This window comes from Aythya fuligula, chromosome 5 (assembly GCF_009819795.1).
Source record: "Aythya fuligula isolate bAytFul2 chromosome 5, bAytFul2.pri, whole genome shotgun sequence".
Lineage (NCBI taxonomy): Eukaryota > Metazoa > Chordata > Aves > Anseriformes > Anatidae > Aythya > Aythya fuligula.
In genome coordinates, this window is record NC_045563.1 from 28,589,089 (window position 1) to 28,612,472 (window position 23,384).

Below are 23,384 nucleotides of genomic sequence, written 5' to 3' on the forward strand. Positions count from 1 at the left end.
GCCTGTGTAGGAGTCAGTGGAGCTCAATGGTAATTACACCTTCTTCATCTGTGGTACAGGCTCTGGGGAGGGCACAGTGGGGAGGAGTTATCCTCATTTGTTATAGAGGGTAATGTAAGACTCTATTTCTCACAAGGCACTACCAAAAAAAAAAAAAGAAAATGTACATAGACAAACTATATACATATAATTATGAAAGAACCATAAATACTTCTCAAGACAACACACCAGAACCAAAAGCTTACTTGCAAAGGCAAAACCCCAACCTCTGCAGCTATCCCATGAAGAAGGGCTAACTGTACTACTCAAAAGCATTTATACACTTTTAAAATCAGTTTGGAAGTACAGCACACACATTATTTAATCAGAGAGTACACAAATATCTGGCAAATTAGGCAGTTGAATATAAACAGAAAAAGAAAGCTATTTATAAATTTGACTATTTTTCTCAATTGCTTCCATAACTCCTCTGATTGCTTCCATAACTCCTCTGATTTGTTAACACTTATTGTTGGGTTTGATTTACTTTCCAAAGAACAAGATTATTTAGGGATAAATGTATGTCTTGTGCTATGCATTTGTTTAATGTTCTCCACTTACATAGTTATTTTCAAACTATTATTGCTAAAATACTGGATAAAGAGTAGCACAGGATATGTTCAAGGAAGTTGAAGTTACTCGAACAGTTTTGAAAAGAAGTCATTTCATAGAGGTTAGCTTTCATAGGTTCATTTTTCATGGACTTTTCATAGAGTACGGTTTTAAATAAATAATCTTTTTACCCTAACTTAAACTTATATACACAGTTTAATTTTTAAAACATTTGTTTTTCTACAGAACTTCATATGAGAAAATTTAGTGTTTATGGAAAGGAAGAACTAATTGCTTGGCTTGAGTCAAGTGTCATGTGAATAGGCATCCTGTGTTTGTCACCACTTCATGCCAAGCCTGTTAGTGTGCCTCACTTTTCATCTTAAGCACTCCGCTTTCCTGGTCCTTGTTCGGTTCTGCTTCTGTGCCTCCATTCCGACTTTCTGTTCCCTCCAGACCTTAGCTGGATGTATGCAGCTTGTCCATATTCCCCTACAAGCAACTCTGAATATATATATATTTATATGAACCTAATCCATTTGAGTGCTGAGTAACTTCTGCAAAATGAGGATACTGATCAACTGCTGTGTTTTAATGAGATGGATCTCATTTCAGTTGTAATTAATAGCCACTCTTTTATTAATTTTTCCCCAGTGATGGGGATTGTTGGTCTAACAATATTTTATTTTTCCTTATTTTAGTCATTACTGTCTCTAAGTATACCTGCAAGACAAATTTAACATGTTTACAAATTCAGGACTGTCTTTCCCATACAGTGACAAAACTGTATTGTAGATATAAATGTGAAAGTGCCAGATGAGCAATGTCTCTGGGTACATATCTTACTAGTGTGTTGCAGCTTGGTAGCATCAGGCTTGAGAGCTTTTGGAGCAAGGTCTTTTTTCTCAGGAAAACATTTTCATGTAAGGAACACCAGGAAAACTGTTTCTTTTCCCTTTCCCTGTGTCTCTGCTCACTCTCCTCATCTCTCCCTCACTTCTCCACAACTCCTCCCTACTCCAAACGCTCTCTCCTCTTGAACAACCACATGAAAAGCCCTTTGAGCATATGGGAGTAGTGCCAAAGGTTGCGGTTCAAGTGGCTTGCCCTTGTACATGCAACATCATTTAGAGCTTGCAGGGGCTGCTCTCCATCTCTGCACTGGTCAAGTGCTGGGGCAGCTCCCCCAGCCTCCAGGCAAATGCTGCAATTCTGGCAGCCAGCTCAGGGAGCCAAGTCATGGCATATCAGGCTGCAGAAAGGAGATATGATTTTATAGAAGGGTCAGAGAAGCAACTGGAGAGAAAGGTTAAAGAGGGAAGAGCTGGCCCTAATAGGAATCTGAATAAAGGGGACTACTGTATACCTGCAGTGAATTGCAGGGCACTGGAACAAGACCTGTGCAGAAAAAAAATCTTGTTAAAAGCTTTTGTCTGGAGGTGGGGAATAGACAGGCTAGAGCCTGAGCCAATTTTTTGGAGCTAGTGATGCAAAAGCTTGACAGCTGTGTGCAGGTGGAATGCCACAGACAGCTCAATTTGGGGGGACTGCAGCTAGGCTGCGCAGGGAGAGGGAAATGTGGAAGTCTATGTACAAATCATAGAGACCAGGGAAGCTATAGACAAAGTAAATCAAAGTGGAGAGCGGTCTAGTTATTTTAAGACAAAGAAAACAGCTGACTTAAAACATTTTAGAACTGCTGACCTAGATATCTTTATTATTCATACATGTTTCAGCATAGTGGCATTATATAGAGACTTTGCTCTGATTTGCAATAGCTGAGCTCTAGTCTTGAACAAACTCAGGGGTGTGTCAATACTGCAAGGCAGGTATGAAAGATATCTGGTAAATTAATTTTAGAAGCAGCATAAATATGTGAATGTTTTTCCTTTTTTAAATTCATATAAGACGTGAAGTCACTTATTAACTTTTCTAGGGTTTATTTTGCAAACTTGCAGCTCATTAACTAATTTGTCAGACTAATATTCAAATGATTATTAGTTTCAGTTTTAGATTAATTTTGATTTGGAACTGAATACTTATGTCTGCTCATGAACATGAATAACTATAAATAACATACTTATAAGTGTTAACACAGGACTGTAAGTATGCCACTAAGTAATTTTCTCTGCACGTGTTACTGACACTTTGAGGTTTTTAAAGTAATTTCTTTAAATAGCAAAACTTAAGTGCTATTCATGGACAGTAAGATTTTGGTTTGATTGTGAACCTAGCACATTTTTAATTACTAGTCTGAGGGCCAGAAATGAAATGTAAAACTTTGACTTTAAATCACACATAAGCCAAGTCTTAATGGTTTTACGTACTTTTTAAAAGTAAAACAGAAGATGAATATTTTGTATTGTAACTTTCAGTAATTTTATGAGTGTTCCACAGATAATTCTGTTATCTTAAGGGTAGATAGCATCAGCCTTCTTTCTTATTAGCATTTCTAAGTAATTTTAGTTAGGACTGTGAAGTGAAAGATTTGTCCAGGACACCTTTCACCGCTCTGTGTAAGTGCTCAGCAAGGATACCTATTAAATATCTTTTTTTTTTTTTTTTTTTTTTTTTTTTTTGTTGTTGTTGTTGTTGTTGTTTTGTTTTTTGTTTTAGTATATCTTTAATCATTTTGTTCCCAGAAATACTCAGAATTGTTACATTGCTGCTGGGCACAGAATTTAAGCCCTGTATGCTAAGATTAAATTGTATTTATATTGTGTATCAAAGTTCCATTTCAAAAGTCACCTAAAGTTAGTTCTCATAGGCACTTATATACCAGGGAATTAGCCTGCCAGACATTTTTAAGTATATACTTTGTCTGTCTCTGTGTTTTAGGCAGCTAAAACTACTAACATTTTTCTCAGAGCTACTTTTAAAAGGAACCTTAAGTTTCAAAATCTGTGTTTCAATCTTTTCAATTCACTGATTTAGAAAAGATTACCGATAGAAATACAAACCCTGTCTAATGAATCTACTGATAATCAACAATCTTTTCTTCATTTTTGGAACCTTTAGAAGTAATCTTTAAACCACAGGAGTCTTTTGATTACAATTTGAAAATTGCTATCACATAACATTTAGGCACCTTTGAATGTACTATTCATGATTGATTCACATAGAATAAATTATGAAATCTATCTTGTGTATCACTGTCCTGTTAGCTTGTGAGAGCAGAACTATTTAATAACTTTCATTACTTCATAAGCTGCAATACTGATGGAGCTACAGATATCCTTTAAATCTGAGGTTTTAGAAAAGATTCTTTCCAGTATTGCATACTCAAACATCATTAATATCACAAACAAGGACAGTTTCATGAATAGAACTAAATTTGAAGATCTTTCTCTTTTTCATGCATGTGAAATGAGAGGCCACATATTCAGCCAGTCAAGTTCAAGAAACACATTTGACTGGACTAGAAGCAGAGAAAAATGAAGTTTTCTCCTGATTTTTTTTGTAAGCTTAACATTCACTTGGGTCAAATCACTTTTTCCCTTTTTATACCTCTCTAACCCTCTTTCTCATCCATTTTGAGAAGAGACTTATGGGCAACTGTTTGTCGAAAGTGCCCACAATGGGCACTTTTCATCCTTCCAGAAAATAAGAAACCTCTATAATACAACTTGTAGGACAAAATGCAATTATAAAAAAACATTATATTTCAAAGTACACTTCTTCCCTAATCCCAGCATCACCAATTCAAGGAAATGAAACAGCAATGGCATAAGCCTTTCTTCATTGTTCAGTGTATATATTGATTTCCTCACTAACAGTCTTTAAGCTTTTCTCATATTACTGTGCCAAATGTCTCATCTGGCAATTTTAAATCTTTTATTCACAGATTAACTAGTATTTCATTTTGCTCTGTTAAACAGCACTTGCCCTCTTTTGGCCTAGTTACTTAATAAAATCTGCTTGGATCTCATCGCATTATTCTGTGCTTCCAATTTTAGTACCATCTGCAGATTTTGAAATCTTACTTTCAATACCCTCTTCCAAACTGCAGAGTACTATGAATAGAAACAAGCCAGAACTCAATGACTCTATGGTACTCCAATGTATTATCCATTTCCAGACTGAATGTTGATCTGAAAACTCTCTTCCCCTGGAATACATTTGGTCCACAACAAAGGAATATATAGCCAAGAAGCTCCAGACTCCAGCTTTTCAAATGCAGCCAGTGATGAAAAAAACATTGTCAGTTCAGATCTGTGGAGCAAATTCCACTGTTGGAAGTGTGATTGCTACATAACTAATAAAATAATTTGAGAGAAGCAAGAGACTGACACAGAAGATTTCTCTTAATAGCAGAAACAGTACTGTTCAAAGAAGCTAACAGACACAAAGAACATTTGAATACGTTGCTCTAATAGTAGTATTATAGATATTAACTGAATCAGTTTAACGTGCAAGTAGAAGCTAAACCCTTGTCTCCCTACCACGTAAACAGTAGAAAATGAAGGCTTGGAAGATGGAGAACTGTTTTCTCAGTAAAGTAGCATACGTAGAAGATAAAGTCTTGGCACCTGTCTCCACATACTGATTTATCTATTGTCTTACCCTTTCCCACTTTCATTTCTCAGATAACTTGGTTATAATGATTTTATTATGTAAGAATGATTCCAGTCGCAGAGGTGTTCTTAAAATCCAGCTTCCTGATACCCTATGTTGTCTAGGCTGATCACTGCACTGCCAAGTAACCCAAAGCAAAGGCATGCTAATGCAAGTACTACTGGTTTGCACCATGTCTATGCCCACTTTTTGGCCTGACCTAAGACCAGAACATCACCCACAAAACCCACACCACCATGCCACCCATTTTAACTTTCATTTTAACGTTGCTAGTTTCTGTTAAAATAAAGAAAGAAATGATTAGTCATAATTATCAATGTGCTAACATTCCCCCTTTCTTTACAGTGAAATTCGAAATCTTAGAAACTTAGATTACATAGATCCAGATGCCTTTAAGAACCTCCCACTGTTGAAATACCTGTAAGTATTTAGCATCTGTAAGTTGTTGGCACTTAAGCCTTACAGAGAACTCTATTTTTTTTATTTTATTTTTTATTTATTTATTTTTACACAACAGTTTATTTGCATTTCATTTTAGAAATGGTTGCAATGCTTTTCCATGTTTATTTTAATGACAGAACATCAGCTATAATAAGTGGTTGGAACTTTAACTACTTTTGCAAGAAAGGAAAAGGTTCACAAATTCATCAGTAGTTTTACTATTCTTGTGATCTATTAAGTGCAATACACAAATTTTTGCCTGACCACATTCCACAGCTAGTATTCTGCTAATGATGGTGCTGTCATACTATATTTATCTAGGGAATACTGTGAAGAGAGATATAACAGAAATTACACATCTTTTCTATTTGCTGGATATTTATATAGGGTTTTAGAGAATATCCATCAGCTACATGTGACAAATAAGTCTATATCTGATTTCATGACTTCTATGGTAGAAAGAAATCCTTGGGGATTCTCTATATCTATATATATATTCTCTCTATATATATGAGGAGCAGCACAGAGTAACCAAACCACAGAATTATAAAATTATTGCACAGGAAATAGAAGAAGAGAAAGATTATCTTCTGTAATTTTTAGTAATGTTCAGAAGACTCTGAAAAGAGTTGTGTGCTTGTGGTGGGGATAGCAACAAGGAAGAAAGACTTCCCAGATTTTTCCTATACATCAAAAGTGATTAAAAAAAAAAGAATGTAATCAACACTATTTAATTTCAAAATAGTTTTAAAATTTGAGAACTGTATTTCCTGAACCCTACAGAAGTTCAGAAATAAGGGGAATTAACTGTATTCATGTTAGAAGACAACATTTTTTCCTTTTTAGAGGTATTTCAACAGCTCTGAGCCTCAATGAAAGACAGAGGATTTGGGGCCCAGACAAGAGTCTGAAGCAGCCTTAATCTCAGAAATGTGCACTAAGTTGTTTTGTTTTTTTTTCCTTCCTACTTACTTCACAGGCTACTTCCCCCTGCACACCTACTTATCTGCATTTTATTCTGTGTTTCCATCTTTTAGATTCTATCATTTACCATAAATTTGGTATTCTGATTTATTTTCTATTTTATTCTTCCATCATAATATTTTGGAGAGTTGATTTGGACAGTGAATTGATTGACAATAAAGAAATACTGATACTGCACTGCTGAATGATTTAAATACACTGTATGTCTTTATCTGGTGATCCCCTACACGTAATTCTTTCTCCTCTCTCTGCTTTAGTGGTATTTTTAATACTGGACTCAAAGTATTTCCTGACCTCACCAAAATCTACTCATCTGATGTGAACTTTTTACTGTAAGTATCATGGTTAGAATTCTGCCATCCTCAGATCCCAAGAAAACCAACTGTAAAGGCTTACATTTTAGAGAAAAATATCAAATACGCCTGTCAAAGTACTTTTCCTCAAGCTGTAGTTCAACGATCATTAGTATCAAATCTGGAAAATGACAGGTCATCTAGCACTATAAAATTTGACCTGGATGAGACACACAATCACATCTCTCTTAAATTACCCAAAGAACATGATACATAATTTCTATGGGCCTTTTGCTCTTATTTTGTTTTAACGCTGGCTGTGCAATAGCTGAATTAGCCTGACATCAGAATAGTATAACACACGGGACATGGTCTAACATGCAGCCTGCTAACATGTAGTCAGCCTGTCAACATCTTTCTGACAAATTTGTGCTGGCATGGTGAGCTTGTGGTACACATTTTCAGATACTAGCATCCACTAATATCCCACATTGTTGAATCATAACCTCAGCTGGCTATCTGCCTTCTTTCTTTTGAGTACAGACAGCTCAAGAGCAGGAGAACTGGAAAATCTTTAGAGCAATTTTTTTTTATCTTTACACTTTTAAAAAAGCTCAGTGTTGGCCTGAACCTTAAGGAAGGTTTCACAAGAAGAAAGATTTTAAGGAAGCCTTCACATTTTGGTGAAGGTTTATTTTACCCCAAATATGTTGCTTCATACAACTCATGTTTTAATACAGGAAATCCCAAAACAGAAAAGGAGTTTAAAAAAGCAAATTACCAAAGCTTAGAAATAGAGTTTCTAAGTCTGTAACTCAGGAGCACCTTGGTTTCATGACAATGAGGTCAGCTCAGGCTGGCACAACATGCGTTCATCCATACCTGCAGCCCTAAGAGTACTTCTGAACATCCTAAATGTCTGTGCTGCAGCAAATACCAAAAAGCCTTGGAAAACCTGGGAGGCCACAGCACAGCAAGCTGTACCTTAGCTAATTTGCACTACTTCCTCTACATTAGCCCATCACAGGCCTCCTTTAAGAGCCTGAGTTCACCGCAGGCTATCTGAATTCACACTGCTCTTACTACACCACCAGTATAGTCACAGGCAGACACCCAATTTTGGTGTCAGTTTGGGAAAAAAATAAGAGATCTGTGCTGTAAGAAACTAGTAGGAACTAACATCAGGCACTGCCACTCTTTCTTTTAAGAACCTACCTGCACTGTTGAAATTTAATTATTGTATCTCAGTGCTTCTGGACATACATTACCAGGCCTCAGACTGTGGTTGATTGTTAATGAGCTGCTAACACTAGGAAGAGCCCTGGGGGTCCGTGGGAAGAGCTAGCAGTACCTCTAGCACAACAGCAATCCTATGTATAAATTCACATCCTCAGCTGATGGGCTCCATTAGTCCCGACTGTAATATCCTTATTTCATAACTGCAACAAGCACACTTCTCCCTTCCCTAACATCATAAGGCTTCTTCAGGGTCCATCACTGTTCCCCTGTACGTAATGACTGCAGCACACTGAGGAAACTGAATATGGATATCCACTGTAAGTGGATGCAGCAACCTCCAGAATAGCCTTTTGTGTCCGTAGACATTGATGTAATTCTGGTAGCACCAATGCCTCTCGCTAGTTTAGGTATTCTGAATTCCTTTCTTTCTCTCCTACTTGCAGCCACCTTCCTTTCCCTTACTTCTCATACTTCTGCCCTTACTGCGATGGATAGCAAGTCTTCTTTCTGTTATCAAAACATCAGACAGCAGCCTGCAAGTACTAATCCAGCCAAGGCAGAAAAGCCTTTCACCCGTAAGCCTCCTGTGAACAAAGGGTCACATCTTTCCTGGAAACTATTTGGCTTTACTTTAAGAAAACACCCTTAAGAGAGAGTGCCTGTCTCCTTTCTGTCACTCACCTGGTTTCACAGTAGTTGAACAGGGTACATATCTTCTTTTAGAGTCACAGCATAAGCCTATATGAATAGATACTTTGCTTAAATATTCTTGCCTAACCTTACTTATATAGTCACATTTTAAGCACAACTCTATTATCCCACTGAACAAGCAAAGCACAAGGAGTGATAATTAACTACTTTTAAGCAAGACTTCCTAGGTGGAGCCCTCTCTTATTAACTGCAGTCCTCAGCTGAAAAGAATTGTCCTACTAGCAAGCTTTGCTAATTTACCTGAGTTTGCTCACACGAAGCACTCCTACATCACACTAAAACCATTTACTTTAGCTGAATTTAAGATCTCTTCTCCTGCCCACCCTTCACTGCTTCAATGGCTTGAAGCAAATTGCAGAATGGCTTCTTGGAGAAAGGGAGTGCAAATGTGGCAGGGGTAGTGGTGGTGTATATCCCATTGCTATCCTTAAAGGTATTTCAGAAACAAAGAGTACTATCATTAAAAGAGCAAGTGTTTCTTTCCATTTAGAAAGCAAACCCTATTTATTTCTCTGTGCCTTAACCTACAATTTGAGCCCAAATTCAGGGTTGCAATCAAGCCAAGAAGGAGCAGCTCAGATGAAGACTTGCAGGCTGGTTAAAGTATCTCAGTCACTACCTAGGTGTTGCAGTCTCTATATGGTAGCAGCGTTCAGCTGGAAGAGGCTTGACAGCTAGATGGGCTAAGTAAGAGGTTATTGAAAATCAGAGGTATTATTCTAGAAGGTAACTTGCAGAGAGGTGATTGGTGGAATACCGTAGGTGTTGTTGCAGTGCTGCAAAGTGGTGTTCTGAGTCAAGTCAGAAAGAGCCCCATGTAGGGCCACCAAGGTGATGAAGGGTCTGGAGGACTTTTCCTATGAGGAAAGGCTGAGAGAACTGGGACTGTTCAGCCCGAAGAAGAGAAGGCTCAGGGTGTATCTTATCAATGTCTATAAGTACCCGAAGGAAGGGTGCAAGGAAGACTGATCTAGACTCTTTCTAGAGGTGCCCAGTGCCAGCACAAGAGGCAGCAGGCACAAAGTGGAACACAAGAGGTTATGACTGATCAACAGAAAAGACTTTATTGCTGTGCAGGTGACTAAGTATTCACACTGGTTGCCCAGAGAAGCTGTGGAGTCTCCCTCCTTGAAGCTCTTCAAAAGTCACCTGGATGTGGTCCTGGGCAACCTGCTTTAGGTGACCCTGCTTGAGCAGGGGAGGGGTTGAACCTCCAGAGATCCCTGCCAACCTCAACCACTCTGTGATTCTGTGAATGGTCATTGTCCCCACTGTATTCATGGTATGCCGGGTGCCAGGTGACCCTCAGAGCTGGAAATGCTGGCTGTTTTGCTGAAAAGTCTAGACCTGCATTAAGCAAGGAGATTTTACTTCCCAAGGATCTTCTGAGACTAGAGGTAAACCTTGTACTACCTCCTGCTCCATAACCTGAAGATGCTGTTTGCCTTAGCTGTAGGCCTCTAGGATGGAAATCTGAGTTAGCTAGAGCTCTGAGTGAGATATATTTAATCTGAAGAACTACTAGGGAGATCCTCAGAGATCAAATGGGCTTCAGCTTAAGCATTACTGTGTTGCGAATTAAACCCTACTCTTACTATATAGAGAGAAACAAGAAATAAACAGGCTATATGAAACAGAAGTAAAAGTTCATACAACCATTGTGTCTATGCTTCCAAGTGAGTAATTTGGCCTCATGGACACTGACAGAAGTGTCCCAACAGTGCAACTTACAAGAGCTCAGCCCTCCCAGTGACAGCAGCACTTAACTGAAGCGTCCTGATTGCAGATGCTCTTAGCCAAGAGATTACTTCTTGGAATGACTCTTACACTAAGTGAAAACAGAACTGGATATCATCAATGTTTAGAAATGCCTATCTTGAAATTGCCGGTGTATACTTCGATGAAAAATAATCTTTTCACTTCTATTATCAAGAAAAAGAACCTATTCTTGAAGAATAGTAGGCTTCTAAGTGATATATAAAGTATAGCTGGGGAAAAAGTGTTCATTATATCAGTATTCACCTTTGTGGTTGTCCTGGTTTCAGCTGGGATAGTCTTCTTCCTAGTAGCCAGCATAGTGCTATGTTTTGGATTTAGGATGGAAATAATGTTGATAATACACTGATGTTTTAGTTATTGCTGAGCAGTGCTTGCAAAGCCAAGGACATTTCTGGTTCTCATACTGCCCTGCCAGCGAGGAGGCCAGGGGTGCCCCAGGAGCTGTGAGGGGACACATCCAGGACAGCTGGCCCAGACCAACCAAAGGGAAGTCCCATACCACATGGCATTGTGCTGAACAGTAATATGAGGGGAGCTGGCCAGGGCGGGGGCTGCCATTGCTCAGGGACTGGCTGGGTGTTAACTGGCTGGTAGTGAGCAATTGTGTTGTGCATTGCCTTCTTCCTCTTTCTCTTTTTTTATTAAACCGTCCTTATCTCAACAATGACATCTTGTATTTTACCTGTTTTGATTCTTTCCCCCATCCCACTGCAGGGGAGTGAGCAAACAGCTGCATAGTGCTTAGCTGCCTGCCTGGTTAAACCACAACAGTGGCCTATAAGCAACTTAGAAGTAAACACTTGTTTAGAAACGTAAAGCAATCTGAAAAATGCCAAACCAGAATAATTTGTGCTGGAAAACAGCTACTGGTGAAATGAAGAATGAAGATAGTTGTAGTACAGTTCAGTGTTAACACACATGATATGCACAGGAAAGGAACAAAATTGTTCTTGTCACATGAACTATTGTTAGGACTTCTCAGCTGATGTACATTATAATCTGGCCTTAATAGATCATGTCTCATCCACAAGAATGTCATCTGACAAAAACAAGAATTTGCAGAATATTTCATTTTCCAGACTGTAATATGATTCAGGAAAAAGCAGGAAAGGGACTATCAGACACTTTTGTTTCTGCCAGCTTTTTCTCCTCTCCATTTTAGTCATAAGTTTTGTTTTTTCTTTGTCTCTTTATCACAACAGAGTTTTGCTCTGAGAATACAAATTTCTTAAGTATTTCTTTTATTAAGCTTACTTCTTTATTAAAGCATTTCTTAAGTATTTAAGAAATGACAGACGGTGAAACACTCATTTGGACAAGAGTTGAGAAAATTCATTAGGTTAGATCACACAGTAAATTTTTATTTCACTTGCGTTAGATGCAGTTCTGTGAAGTGAAATGCCTGTCCTGAACAACGTATTATCTGATGGCTCAGCCGAGCATAGCTAAACAGCAGGATCTCAACTCTAAAGTCATTTGGGTTGACTCCATTGACATTGCAGCATTATTTACTTTGTTAATTCTTTGGCTTTTGGGAAAATTAATCTGTCTGTGCTGTTAACCATGGGATTCACACAGGCTGGCACACCTCACCAGGACTTTAAAACCCAACTACTTCACAAGCTCACTTCCTGACTGCTGGAACCTACTTGATTCTTTATCATCCCACTTCTGACCGTAGGTGTAACTAAACAATTATTCTACACTTTTATTTATTATCAAGGCAGAGAAGAATTAATAACAAGACTGTTCTGGAGAAGTTCTATTAGGCAGATGTTTGACTGTGATGTTTTGTCTCCTTTTCCAGTGAAATTGCAGATAATCCTTTCATGACTTCAGTGCCTGCAAATGCTTTCCATGGGCTCTGTAATGAATCTCTAACCCTGTAAGTCCTTCCAGTTTAAGTCACAAGGCAATTATTTTGCCTTGGTCTCTCAGGCACATGGTAATGTTAAAAAATATAACTTGGTTCTACTCTCTAAGTAGTTTGTAACAGAGAAGCATCATATGTAGTATCCATAATCTAGTTTGCATAAATCCTCTACCGTGGCAGTAATTTGAATCAAGCTACTTTTCTGTAAACTGGCTTACTAAAACATTCTTGCTCTGGTATGACAATGGCAAGAAATGATTATACTGGTGAAAATCAAAGGCAAAAACTTTTAGTTTTCCTTCTCTAAAGCTACAGTATGGTTAGAATTGTCTTTAACTTTTTTGCAACCTAAGTGGCATATATTATGAAAACTAATGGGTGGCAAGTGCCAGAAGTCCTATTTAAGAGAAAAAATGTTTAAAATTATATTTAAGAATATAAGAATTATATAAGAATATAAGAATTATATTTAATTCAGTTATGCAAGTCATACTCGATGTGAGCCACAAAAAAGGACTGAGGAGAGGGGAGAGAAAATGACTGTAATAAGTTAGGATCTCAACTAGGGAGGGCAGTACTAAAAGGGTAAAGAATGAATTCTAAATAAATTAGAAATATTCACACAGGCCTTAGAGTAAAAAGGTACCTATATTGTATGCATTATTTCCTTAATCGGTCCTTGCAGAATTCCGTTTCCTTGTTTTTACCTTGGGAGTAGGAAAGCTATGGCAAGCCATTTTAGTCTAGTTCTATCTTTGCTGTAAAAAGAAGTAAAAAGATAGCACAACTGCCACACAGTATTCTTAATTCTACAAGAATGCTGCTGGGCATCTGCTTGACCTTGCACTATAATTGCTACTTCTTCAAGATATTAAAATTAACTCATCCATAAATGTGCTGTTGCCAAGGAAAATGATACATAAGATGATAGGTATTCAGTTATTGAAGCATCCCCAAAATACACTAATTTATTTTTATTTTTTTGCTTGCAGCAAACTCTACAATAATGGTTTTACCAGCATCCAAGGCCATGCTTTTAATGGGACAAATCTAGATGCTATGTAAGTAGCAGATCATTTTCTTCTTTCAGGGAAAAAATAAAACAACAAACTATACAAAAAACACAACTATAATTAATACTGTATTCTTGCTGGAGGCTCTCAAATGCATATCTTATTCTAATTGTTTTTAAGGAGCAAAAAAAAAGGATATTAATTTCAGCCAGCAATAAAAATATGGGCATTTTAATGTCTTTTGCAGTGTGCTTTGAGTTATTTCTGAGCTGTTAATACATATATATATATAAAATAATGGCAGGTAATTCTACTGTAAATTTTGTTTAACTTTCTGGCTTGAAGCTATAATAAAATAAATTATGATCAGTAAGATTTCTAAGACTATTTCAAATACAATTATGCTGTTTTACCTACAAGGCAGTTTATTTTAACAACTGTAATACTGATAATGGTAGCAGCCGTTTCACAGAAATATCTTACCTGAAAAAAAAAAAAAAAAACATAAAAAATAAAAAAGTGCTGGAAGCAATTGAGAAGAAACAGTCATTTGCACTAGAAATGAGATGTGCATGTCCAAAACATGAAGCAACCATTCCAGCTTTCCTTTCACCTTATTGTAGTTTCTGGAAAACAACTATCTAGTGATTAAATATCCTTTTTACACTGTTCCCAAAATAATCTTAATCAATCATTAACACAAAACACATCTCAAAAGATTTCAGAGGCTCCATTCGATTTGGCAGAGCTTACTCAGCTCCTACAGAGGCCTGACTAGAATCTGATTGGCAATCTATCTCATGAGTTAAAGAGCTTTCTTCATTGTGAGCTCTTAAGTTAAGCAGAGAGGTATGAGGATACACAATTATTTTCAGTACTTCTTTATTTTAAATAGGACTTTAACTGTATAAAAAAGTCTGTAAGACCATTTTTCACATGGTCTGAATCTTTGCAAACCACCTTTTCTTCCTTAACACCTTAATTTGAAAAGATTGAAATTAAACTAAAGAATCGGGATAGGTCTTATTTTACTCACTTTAGTTCAGTTATTTCATATGAAAAAGAAGTTTTTCATGATGACATAGTGTTTGTACTAGTGCCTACAAAAATCACAAGATGCAAAGTATGGCTAAATGAATTCAGTGTCTTGACCAAATCCTGCTAATCTGTATATGAAATGCTTAATACCTTTCTAAGTATTAGCCAATATATGAACTGTGCAGCTCTTCCACTTTGACAGTTTATAGATGATTTTGTAGAAATTTTTCTTTTTGCTTCTCTGGTAGTGTGTAAGGACTATTGTTTCTGGTCTTACTGGAATTTTCCTTATTATTATCAAGTGAAAATGTATTTTTATGCGATTCAGGGGCTCAAACATCTGCTTTATTGAATGGGTGGAAGTAGAAAAGGAGAAAACACATACCAGGTTCTGCAGATACTGCTTACTTTTTTTTCAGAAAAAGTTTATAAGTAGTATTTTTTAAGTGAATCTTTCCAGAGACTGGTTATGATGTGCTAGTTAAAAGCATTAAAGACAAAAAATATATACTAAAGAATTAAAAATAGGCTTACCTTCAGGGCTTTGTCTACCAGCAGGAAAAATGGTTCATTACAACAAACAGTTTTCTCCTAATTAAATCATATGACATTTACCTAAAGCAAAGCACTACTCCAGATTTACAAGGCAAACTAGGGAGCAGAACATCAGTGATGAAGTCTTTATCTGTTTGATAAAATATATTGAAATTTCTAAACTAATTTTCTGAAGTAGTTTGATTACCATATGCCAAGATAAGGTGTAATTCTGTTGAGTGCAAGCTTGGAGACTTGTTGTTTCTAACAGCAGCATTAAGTTAATGCAAAAGGCAAATATTTCATTTTCTGTATTCTGACATTTCTAATTTGAAGTCCTGTTTATCTAACGCTGAACTGCAAAGAAAGTAGCTGTTTTCCTCTGCGTCTGATGCAAGGCCCTTTGGACTAAATGTAATGAAGAGTGAAAAAGAACAAGAAAAAGAGATTTTAATGGGTTTTGAACGATGACCTCAAGGAAGAAAAAAGGCAAAAAAAGGAAAACATTGGGATTTTTTTTTTTTTTTTTTTTTTGAGAAATCATTCAAAGATTCCATATACCATCTAGAAATTTTCAGAAATTTTGGGTATCTCTGAGGATACCTTCTACAACATAGCATGTCTTTCAACCACTCTTGCAGTATTGACTTATGTAATTCAATGAGGTGAAAACAACTAACACAGATATAGGTGTGCAGTTCTGCATAAATGATTTCCTGCATCATATTAAATAATGGTGCTACCTACTAAATCTTCTCATTCAACAAGGATTTGTGTTTTAGAGCAAGCCACAGTATATAATATATAATAAAAGTATATAATTGTTGTATAAAGGCAGGGAAGTAAAGAATCATGAATGAAGAGGTGAATACTTTTACTGAACAGTGTTCATCTGAAAATTGAATCCCTGATCTAACACAACATTAAGATACAGTTTGAACTGTGTCACTTCTGCAGACTTTCTGCAATGTGGTGCTCCTGCACCAGTGTTTATTTCTGCAAGGAAGGAAAGACGTTTCTTAAAAATATAGTTCCAGCAAATGGCAAAATATATTTGACATGAGCTAAAGTACTGAAACGGAGAGTGTGCAATCACAAAATCTAATTACAAAAATAAACTCCAAAGGAATATATTTACTTTGGTATACACTCCCAGGGATCATTTATAATGGTTGGCTGAGCTCAGAGTCAAGATAAGCAATGGTGTGGTAAAACCACACGATGAATCCTTAATATTGCTAATTTACCAACACACGTCTTTTGTCTGCTCATCATTTAACCTTCATTTCATAAACCAACAATATTTAAACAGACTAACATGTTTTATGTCCAGAACCCATTTAATGTTATAGTGCTGCTCTGTAAATGTGTGGCCAATGTTGTTTTGTGGGTTTGTTTTGTTTTTTACTCCCTGTTTGTTAAAATCTATGGGCTTACTTTAAAACCAGAAGCTGAAATAAAACTGTTAACTTTAGTTGGTTTTAACTAAGTGATCCTTTGGAAGAAAATGTTGAGAAAACTCCCTTCTTCTCTAATCTGTTTATTCGTATTCCATCACTCCTTATGCTCATAAATTGGTTGTAGGACTACAGTAAACCTTGTCACCGAAATAATCTAGCTTAAAAAACAAAACAAAACAAAAAAAAACACCTTGAGAAAGCTGTGTCCAGCTACAATATAGGGGATGGCATAAATAACCTTGGACTATGAAAGAAGAGAAATAAAAGTTTTTTAAACACTTTCTGAAAAAATAAAGGTATGTGAAACTATATGTTAGTTGAAATAGCTGGTCAGCACTTTTCATTCGTATCTTTAACCCCCAGAGGAAAACACAGTTTTAGTAAAAATATTTTGTAAAAATATCTTTGGACCTATTGGCATTTTTCAGTTTTTCATCTCAGTTGAGGAGTTTGAATACTCGGTTGTCGTGGTTCCGCTCGAGTGGGCAGCCGAGCTCCACCACAGCCGCTCTCTCACTCCCCCTCCTCAAAGAGGAATGGGGAGAAAATATGTGAAAAGGGCTCAAGGATTGAGATAAGGACGAGAAAATCACGCAATAATTATTGTAACGGGCAAAACAGACTCAGCATAAGGAGATAGTAAGATTTATTGCCTATTACTAACAAGCGAGAGAAGTGAGAAAACAAAGGAAAAAGCAAACCAAAAGCACCTTCCCCCCCATCCACCCTCTTCCACCTCCTCCCCCCGAGCAGCGCAGGGGAACAGGGAATGGGGGTTATGGTCAGTCTACAGCACTTCTTCTTTGCCGCTCCTTCTCGGTCACTCTCGTCCCCTGTGCTGTGGGGTCCCACCCACGGGATGCAGTCCTTGATGAACTGATCCGGCGTGGGCTCCTCTCCACGGGCTACAGGTCTGGCCCGGAATCTGCTCCGGCAGGGGTCTTCCACAGGCGGCAGCCTCCATCGGTGCAGGGCCACCTGCTCCACCGTGGTCTCCTCCACGGGCTGCAGCGTGGAACCCTGCTCCACCGTGGTACTCCATGGGCTGCAGGGGGACATCCTGCTTCACCATGGTCCTCACCACAGGCCGCAGGGGACTTCTGCTCCGGCGCCTGGAGCACCTCTCCCCCTCCCTCTACACTGACCTTGGCACCTGCAGGCTGTTTCTCACTCCCTTGACTCTCCCGGCTGCTGTCTGGCGCAGCGTTTTTTTCCCTGTCTTAAATATGCTCTCACAGAGGCGCAAAACAACATCGCTTATTGGCTCAGCTTTGAAAACAATGGGGCCCTTCCCAAACATGGGGCAGCTTCTAGATCTTTCTCACAGAAACCACCCCTATGGCTCCCTGCTACCAAAACCTTGCCACATAAACCCACTACATCGGTATTTTGGTTTTCTTTTACCATCTCATGCTCTTCACATGTTCTCTGTATCTCCAAAATGGTATCCCTAAAGAGTTCCCAGAACACCTGTGGTAATTCAACTTTTATACCTGCTTCTTTTTGTTTACTTATAAAGAACTTTTCTCATACATACATATTTCTCCTTTTTGAAGACTCTAGCTGTGGTATATTCTTTGTCTTTTTTGGGCCTACAAAGTTGCTGATTATCAGTACCTGGTGGCTGATCTTACAAAACAGACTTCAGACAGTAACATTTTGAAATAGATCCCGTAAGCCACTCAAATTGAAATCAAGAATTGTTTTTCCTCAGATGGACTCTCTAACTTGTTACTTTATGAAGCATGCATTGATAATGTCTTAATACTCATATCTTTGTCATGCCCTGACATGACATTGTCCTATTGTACACAGTAGTTTAAATGCCCTATTACTGTCTCATGTCCTCCTAAGGTTTCTTGATGCTCCTCTGCATACTACAGTGACATTGTCCTGGTGGGGCAGTGGTAGTACAGACCTGAAAAAATATATTTCCCACCTACCCCTGGAACTTGAGCCCATCAAGATTCAGTATTAGTCATTGGTTATTAGCTTATCATTAGCTTATTGATCTGATTTTAAAACAAAATGATCAAAACCCCTTCTTTTACTGATAGCACTATGAAACCATCTGCTTATCCTACTCTAGACTTCCTGCGTACTTTGCATCGTGATGGTGATGTTTATCTGATTGCCTTCCACCAACTTTCCAAAATGACTGTTATTCTAATGTCCCCACCAAGGGCAGATATTCCACTTCACCCATGTGATTTGTTAGCCTTTCGACTTTTGTTTATACACATGGGTATCACAATTGTGGTTTTCTTTTCTGCCCTGTATTTAAATGACACTCTATACCATTTGGCCATGCGTAAAAGCAGGATTAAAGGAACTCTTGGAAGGACTTATGCTGGCTATACATAAACTTTCTTTATCAAATAACTATTCACTAGAGTCTTATTTCTTTCAATTTTTAAAGAGGTACCTATCAAAGTAAAAGCTTAAACAACTGAAATCAATTAGCGTCAGGAAACTGTACATTCTGATGGGCCTGACTCATCTATGTGGAAACTGGCAGCTAACGTTGTAGCCCCTCCTTGGTAACACACGCTTATGACCTTTCCCTAAGTCTCCACCTAGCTCTTTCTATTTGTAAGTTTGAAGACTTTTATTGCATATGCAAACTATTATATTTGAGGTTTATCACTCACTATAGTGTTCAAATGTTGGGGAAAACTTGGCTGTATAACAATGTCTAATTATTAAAGCAGACGGGTTGTATTAGGTCAGGCAGGTTTTTCTGTCCTTCAAAACTACAACTTAGATGTTGAAATCTTAGATTAATTCTTAGCTCTTGCTCTGTTTTTGATGTTTGCATTAATTAGCAGACAAAATCATGAGGAAATCTGCAAACTGAAGCAATAGTTCAAACCAAAGGTGACTAGGCTGTCATTTACTGAATATAAAAGTCTGAGTTCTTCTGAGAAAGCACAAATGTAATGTGATACTATAATGTCATATATTTTTGAAGAAACAAAGCTTATTTCAAACACCAATAGATGAGGAGAAAGAATAGGCTGTTTTTCTCTCTAAGAAGCAAGGCTTTAGGCATGGGCAATGTCCAATAAGTAACATGCCAGAAATTTTATCCTGGCATGGCTCCCTAAGATTTAGCGTTGTATAACCCAGCTGAAGTGCATTTACTTCTGCTCATTTCTCACTATGGTGATCAATGTAAGCTTGTATACAACGACTGTTAAGGAAAATTTGCCAATGACATCAACTAGGATGGGATTCGAATTTTTACCTGATTTTTTTTCCAAACCAAACAAGTGCTTTGACTTTGTTTTTACAGCCAAACCCCAGTTCACCTATCTGAATTTGAAAGATTCTTGCAGCACAGAGGTAAAATGGTGGTCTTCTGCATTTTCTGAGTTGACTGAAATATCTCCACAGCCACCACCTCAAATGGTGTTTTTGTTACAGAGATTAGAATTAAGAAAGGTTTGACAGGGAATATACCTCTGCCATTAACTGGCACAGTGGGCACAGCATCTACATTGACACACTCTGAAAGCAGGTGTACAACCTTCCTTTCATATTTTTTGCCTTCCTAGCTACATCACAAGCTAGCTTTAAAATGTTTATAATAGTTATAGTACCCAGCATCCTGACATTTACCTTCCCTCTTCACCTTTAGTATTACTGCCTGAATCAGTAATATCAAACTCTTTACCCTTTCATGTCATTGAATTTCTATAATAGGTCTGGTCTGGGTATCTTATCATTTCTGTGCCAACAACACTGAAATTTTACAAAAATCCTCTTTTTAAGATTATCATACTTATAATTATCTTAACAATTCTGAACAATGACATTCTGAACATGATAGGTGACATTTGGAGCAATGTCACCTGGCTTCACATGGGCAACACTGTTTCCTCCTGTTTCTCTCTTTTTCTGCTGATCACATCATTGGCATTCTTCTCTGCTTTTATCTACCCTTTCAAACATGATCTCCATCAGGCAGTCTGTCTGCAGTCCTTGCAAGGTTTTTGTCCTTTAGCTGGACTTAAGAGGAGCAAGATTTTACAAATCACCTGCTGTCGTGTTATTCTTCATCATTTTTGCAGTGCAAGACCTCCACCAGCCCCGTATCCTTGTTGGCAAAATGGATTCAAGGGATTCTGCCACTTGCAGTTGTTTGGCCTGAGTGATCGACTGTTGTCCCATTCCTATCAGCAGGAGATCCTCTTCCTGCTTCTGCCAAACCTGAGCTGCCTGTAATACTGCAGCTTGGGGCTGTTGTTGCTGCTCCTAGACCACAGTCTCATGTTTTAATCTGTGGCTTGCTACTGGGCCATTAGACTTTACCTTTCTCACTACACAGAAAATTGATACAAAGAGGAAAAACCTTCTGAGTATAAATGGGATAGTCACAGGTGCCTAAGGCACTATGTTCCTTCAGGGCCTTTATAGCATTGATCATTTTACAGCCTTTTCATCAAGGGGATTACACATTCCCCTTGGCAATTTTCTGTGTTCTCTTTAATGGATTGCACTGCACTTCTGCTCTGAAGCTCAGCCCTGCAGCTTTTCACCATCTCCACTGCTGCCTTAGTTCAAGCTTCTCTCAGAGGTCTTGACTTACCATAATACAGATACAAAATGCTTGGACTGTAGTATCTCATTGCTTATGTAGTGTCCCTCTGCCAAGAGAGAGAGATATTCGTTCATCTTTCTCCAGGGACTACTATATTTCGTAAATGACTGCCATCATAAGACATCAATTTCCAATTCAATTAAGTTAACGAGCACAACTAGATTTGATGCCTGCAAGCTATTAATCTTGTAAACATTGTGACAGAACTAGATTGAACTAAGTAAAAACACCATCTAGGTTTTAATCCCTAGTTGAGAGAAAGAATTATCACAGTAAAGTCCTACCTGTATCCCTACATGTATGTGTATGGGGTGTCTGTGTATATATAGACACACACACACACACGTGTACGTATCACAACCTCATCTTCAGTCTCTCTTCATTGCTCAGCAAATTCCACATATTCCTGCCTATGCTTAGAAGATGTGGCTGCTTGCAGTCCTCCTGGCTAACCAGGGAGGTACTGGGATTGGCATTGTAGTACCACCTCGTCAAAGAAATTAGCATGCCCATAGCATTTTGTGAAGTACTTTTTAGCTGGACAGTTGTTCCAAAACCACATTTTTGTTCTAACTCTGTGTCAAGTAAACCCAACTCACGCACAAGCTGGCACCATATGCATAAAAATAATGCTTGTTTTTCCATTTCATCATGTTCCATGTCTATCTGCTCTTTGCAGAATGTCATTAAAAAGTGCTCAGTGCCATACATTCACTGTGACTCCAGCATAAAAATAGGATGCTGGTGCTTCTATTGCTCCTGAAGGTTTTTTATGCTTTCTCTTTGTACACCTGCAACTGTGGAATTACTGAAACAAATTATTTCTCCCAGATCTTCCCACAAAACCTTCATTAACTGTATTAGGCCACTGAGAACAAAGTCTGAGATAAATATAAAGCAATTTGGAACTTGACCAAATTACCTCCAATAACAACTCATACTTTTAAGCTTTTCAAACGACAGTTTCAGACCACGGTAAACAGGAATCCAGCTTAAAAATATATATATTAAAAAAAATGTTCTAATCAATCATTTTAAAATGTAATCTAAAAACACAGAATTGAATTAAAAATTCAACGTTCCATTTGGGTGCTTTTTTTGTTGTTGTTTTGTTTTTGTTTTGTTTTGTTTTGAGTGTTCATTAGCACTGCATTATCTACATTCAACCATGTACCTTCAACTCAACACTGGGACAGGGTGGCCCTTTACATATGATTTTTGTAAATCTACTAGGCAAGTAAACTGAAGATCTTTAACCCATGGGTAACTATTTCCAAATACCTGTGTTTTGTCTGTTTCTGCAGCTATCTGCACAAGAACAAATACCTGAAAGTTATCAATGAAGACGCATTTCTGGGAGTACACAGCGGACCAACTCTACTGTGAGTAGGAGAAAATGAAGTAGAGAAAGCTTTTAAAATAATACAATGCTTTCTTTCCAACTGTTATCAGCAGTTGAGCAGCAAGAGTGGGAATGGCATGTTTACAAAAAGATGATCAGCAGTGAAAGCTGTTCTTTAGGGAACTCATTTATTGTTAGAAATAGTGTTCCTACAGGTTTTTCTTCTGAAAGACTCTGTGCTACAATCTGTCTCCTGACTATACAATTGGAGTGCAATTGTAAAACTAAGGACTGTAGTAGCATGTATGTAAAGGAAATGGAAAAAGATTTTTTTAAAGGAATTTTAGACAGAATAGTTACTTCTGGTGCTGCCTTTTCTTCTTTCTCACATAACTCAGCTTCCAGTCTTATTTCATAATCCTCCAAAAACTCTCCAGTAAAATTAGAAATGGCAATATGGAGTGACACAACTTTAAGAAGAACCATATTGTCTGACTCTATTCATTTAGTATTTAACATCGCACGTAGAACCAATCATGGGGAAAACTGAGGTGCCAAAAGTGAGATTCCCTCCTCCACTGCAAAACCAGATGGTGCTGGCAGTGCTTCCTCCACGGAAGAATCAGTTTCACTTTCTGTTCTTCAGAATGGCACCTTTACATCAGCATAATGGTGTGTGGTTTCCATAAGGAATCCTAGTAATTAGCTATAGTTATGAAAAAATACAGATGTTTTTCTCCCAGAATCTTGCTGACTCCAGAAAATCAGGCTGGCTACCAGCTACATGCAGACATTTCAGATACAACTTTATGCTAAGGAGAGTTGTGTACCTACTGTGCAAAGTTGCAACACACCTTTGATAGTGAGGTCATTATCAAATCTCTGATTCTCTCTGTTCCCTGCATCTA

General features: G+C 37.8%; 1 protein-coding gene across 2 annotated transcripts in view; it reads left to right on the plus strand.

Moving 5' to 3' along the window:
- Positions 1–23,384, plus strand: part of TSHR (thyroid stimulating hormone receptor) — a 66,276-nt gene that overhangs the window by 30,818 nt on the left and 12,074 nt on the right. For both annotated transcript variants that reach the window (XM_032188805.1, XM_032188806.1), the window contains 5 exons: positions 5,512–5,586; positions 6,849–6,923; positions 12,421–12,498; positions 13,479–13,547; positions 22,439–22,516. In XM_032188805.1, coding sequence (XP_032044696.1) covers positions 5,512–5,586; positions 6,849–6,923; positions 12,421–12,498; positions 13,479–13,547; positions 22,439–22,516 — 375 coding nt within the window. The remainder of the gene's footprint in view (positions 1–5,511; positions 5,587–6,848; positions 6,924–12,420; positions 12,499–13,478; positions 13,548–22,438; positions 22,517–23,384) is intronic.